This window comes from Lontra canadensis, unplaced genomic scaffold, assembly GCF_010015895.1.
Source record: "Lontra canadensis isolate GAN:19392208 unplaced genomic scaffold, GSC_riverotter_1.0 scaffold98, whole genome shotgun sequence".
Classification (NCBI taxonomy): domain Eukaryota; kingdom Metazoa; phylum Chordata; class Mammalia; order Carnivora; family Mustelidae; genus Lontra; species Lontra canadensis.
In genome coordinates, this window is record NW_022631092.1 from 3,438,824 (window position 1) to 3,442,273 (window position 3,450).

Sequence of the window (3,450 nt, forward strand, 5' to 3'; positions counted from 1 at the left end):
CCTGTTTCCTTTTGTGTGAGTTTTTTTCTCTGTACATGTATCAGACAGCCAGTTCTACCCTGTGCTTTACACACAGGCTGTGCTCAGGCAATTCCCAAGAATTTAAATGTGAGTTACTATGACTTTAATGACCAGAGGCCTGAAGCAGTGATCTCTCAGTCAGTGATCAATGGCTCCTCCTGTGGGTTTTATTTCTAATAAAGATGCCAAGCCAAACTCATTATCCTGGAATACCTCAGGTTGAGCATAGCCCAAGAGTAAGAATGAGAGTAATGGCACGTATTCACTGCCTCACATGTTCCAGGCCTTCTTGGGTGCTTTCTTTTGATCATTACAAAATCCTGGCCCAGTGCATTTCAACTCTCAATGTAACATGGACCTTTAAACTCCCACGGCCTAAGACTTCGTCCAAGAGCTCATGCTTGGTGGGTGGTAGATCTTTTGGCACCCCTGTGCTTTGAGGAAAAAGGTCTTATCGTCCTACCATATTTTCCAGCTGTCAATCTGAATGTTATTTGTTTAACAGGAGCCATAAAATGAACAAAGAACAGAAATCTAGTATATAACCGATTGGGAAATGGTCCCCTTGTCAAAACCAAGTGCGTCCCAGTGCAAACAAGATTTGCTCCACGGGCATCTGTGAAACACCAGAATCCACATCTTAATGTATTTAAGAGTCTCTACTGTCTTAAAGCAATCAGAAGACTAGGACTAGACAGGAGATGGTACTAAATTTAACTGTGTAGACCTTATGTTAAGTGGGCAAGTCATTTTATTTTAAGATGACAACCTCAGAGTAGCTATAGGATTCTGTAATCATCAGAGTGATTCTCGTCATTTCTCTTAGTCCCTGCCAATATTTTTTTCTCCACCTGGTGCATTCCGGTCACTATTTACTTGTGTGTAGGCAATTCTCCTTCTTATCCTCTTCTTATGTCATCTCTTCTAAATGATGAAAGGCACCAATGATGCCTGAAATCAGTAAAATAATTAAGCGAATTATCAGTAGAAGTAATGCCTGGTTTACATTAAAAACGATATTGGCCTGAAGACTAAATTCTCTGTCAGGTGGAGGGCCGCTGTCTATACTACCACCTACTCCCCTCTCTTCACAAGTTGGGGGTTTCCAACCTCTCATACAGTGACAATGTTTCATGTTGTTACACACCCCTCGGAAATTGCATGTCTTGACATCACAGTCAAACCCCAAGTCTTGAATAAAAGTGCAGTTCTGTTGAAAACAGTACCTTCCTGGGCCACATGTTGCCCCATCCATGACAAGCCCCATTTCTGGCAGATTCATCCCATGGTGTGCATCGTATCCAAAGCATAACTCTTCCTTAACATCACGTACTATTATGTGACGAAATACAGTGTGCTCACCTCCACCAGGAATTTCTTTGACATCACGACAGTGCAGTAGTCCACAAAAAACATTACGTTCTTCACACTTCACAGGTTTTCCTCCTCCTCGTATCACCTTCACCCCACAGTTCCCAAATCGGTCACCCAAGACATTCAATTTTTGATAGCATGCTGGTGCACCGTCTTTTATTTGGTGGCCAAAGAGGGACTGGCATTGCATGTCACGATCACTGCAGTTTCCTCTCACACAGACAGCCAATGGTGAACATGGAGTTCCATCTTGGGTGTAAAAGTCATTAGGACAATTATGCGACCTCCCATCACAGTATTCTGGGAGATCACAAATACCAAGCCTATCTCTGCAAAGCAATCCAGGTAGAGCATATTTGCAGTCGACACAGCAGGTTCCTTCATTGCAATCACTGCCAGGGGTGAGGATACAATCGCTCTTGCAACACTTATTAGTAGAACACTGTTTTAAGGAGCCACAGTCACATTCTTCCTCCTGATCCACGAACAGGTCACCACAACGAGCAGCTATGTAAGGAAAATTGGTGTACGGTACATTTGGTCTGCTCAAACAAGGATCCCATATAGTGACCTTGTGATGTATTTTTTCATAAGTACAGTTGCTCATCATATCCAATAAATCGGGCTCAGGAGCCATGACGCAGTGCTTCCTTCGAAAGCATTGACAACCTGGTGTATCATGATCAACGCCCAAATTATGACCTAGGGTATGTGCTGCAACAGCCGCAGCCAGAAATACATGGTATCTTGTCATATATACATATGCCACGCCCCACTTAGGGTTGCACGCTCCATTGGGTTGGCCATAGTATGAGGCGCCACCAATTCTATCCCCTGTAAGAAGCATTGAAGTATCATGAGGAATATCATTATACCAACCCCAGTATTTCCACAAACCAAAATCAGTCATGATATTTTGAATCTCTTGCTCTTCATATAAATCTACCTTATCCCTTTTATCCCATATGCACAAAACACGTATGTAGACATCTAGGAGAGTTGGTTTGTAGATGGTATGTAATATGTTGTTCAAAATCACTACACTCTCTATTACATGTGTGAGATTAGTGTCCAATTCAATTAATGACTTAGAAGTTGTGTAGTGGATTTTAAAGTATTTCTTATGTGGCCACCACAAGTACACGGGGGCGGCTCTAGGAGTTCCAGCAAGAATTGTCTCTTCATATTCTGGATCTGTATCGTGCTCTTCAATCTTACACCTTTCAAGCCCTGATAATCTTCTTTGTGACATGAGCAGAGAAACCACATGCTCAAATTTGGAAGAAGTTTCCAGCGGTTTTATTTCATAAGTGAAGTCATCCACCTGCAGCATGCCACGCAGACCCCCATAGCAGGTGTCCAGTGTGCCCATTGAGCCAGGAACCCCTTCCAGGTAGCAGTAGTAGTAGCAGTCTCGGGGGACAAAGGGGTAGTCCTCCTGCATGGCGCCCTGATCGTTATCGGTGATAACAGGAAACTGCCTGGGCAGCAAGTTCTTCTTGATTTTCATGTGAACCACATGTCTTTGGCCCCTGAAGTGAATCTTGTAGGAGAGTTGGCCTTGTCTCTCAGTTCCACCCACCCTATGGGACACCTTCCTGGGGATCACAACTTCAGAGAAAGTGAAGCGCCATCCTGGGAGGGCGTGAGAGCAGCAGACTGCGGACAGGAGTAGCCAGAGGAGAGGCAGCCAGAGGTCACCTGTTGAGTAGGCCCGGGCCCAGGCAGGCCCCATGGTTGAAGGAGCCTGTGACCACAGAAGATTCAGTCGGGTGGGAGGTAGGCAAGATGATCACCCATACAGCAACTTTTCTAGCAGGGGAGTCTGGAGGAGAGCAGAGAGGGACTGGGGGCACGGGCTCCCCAGGGAGGGAGTGGGGAGCTATTATGTAATAATGGTGTGCTCATCAGGGGAGGCTGTGCTCAGTGAGCTGGGCATCCTAGCCCAGGGGACTTAGAGAAGAGAAAAAAATAGGAGGAATTGGGAACAGTAGTTCCCATGGGCTGAAAGGTCCCATGGTCTCTTGGAGAAGTCGCAGGGGAAGAATAAGTGCA

General features: G+C 45.2%; 1 protein-coding gene across 1 annotated transcript; it reads right to left on the bottom strand.

Moving 5' to 3' along the window:
* Positions 1 to 489: 489 nt before the first annotated feature.
* On the bottom strand, positions 490 to 3,244 carry LOC116855037 (disintegrin and metalloproteinase domain-containing protein 20-like). Its single transcript, XM_032837384.1, has 2 exons — positions 1,248 to 3,244; positions 490 to 972 (listed from the first exon to the last, which is right to left on the bottom strand). The coding sequence occupies exons 1-2, from the start codon at positions 3,128 to 3,130 to the stop codon at positions 921 to 923; spliced, it is 1,935 nt and encodes a 644-aa protein (XP_032693275.1). The 5' UTR covers positions 3,131 to 3,244; the 3' UTR covers positions 490 to 920.
* Between the last annotated feature and the right edge of the window lie 206 nt (positions 3,245 to 3,450).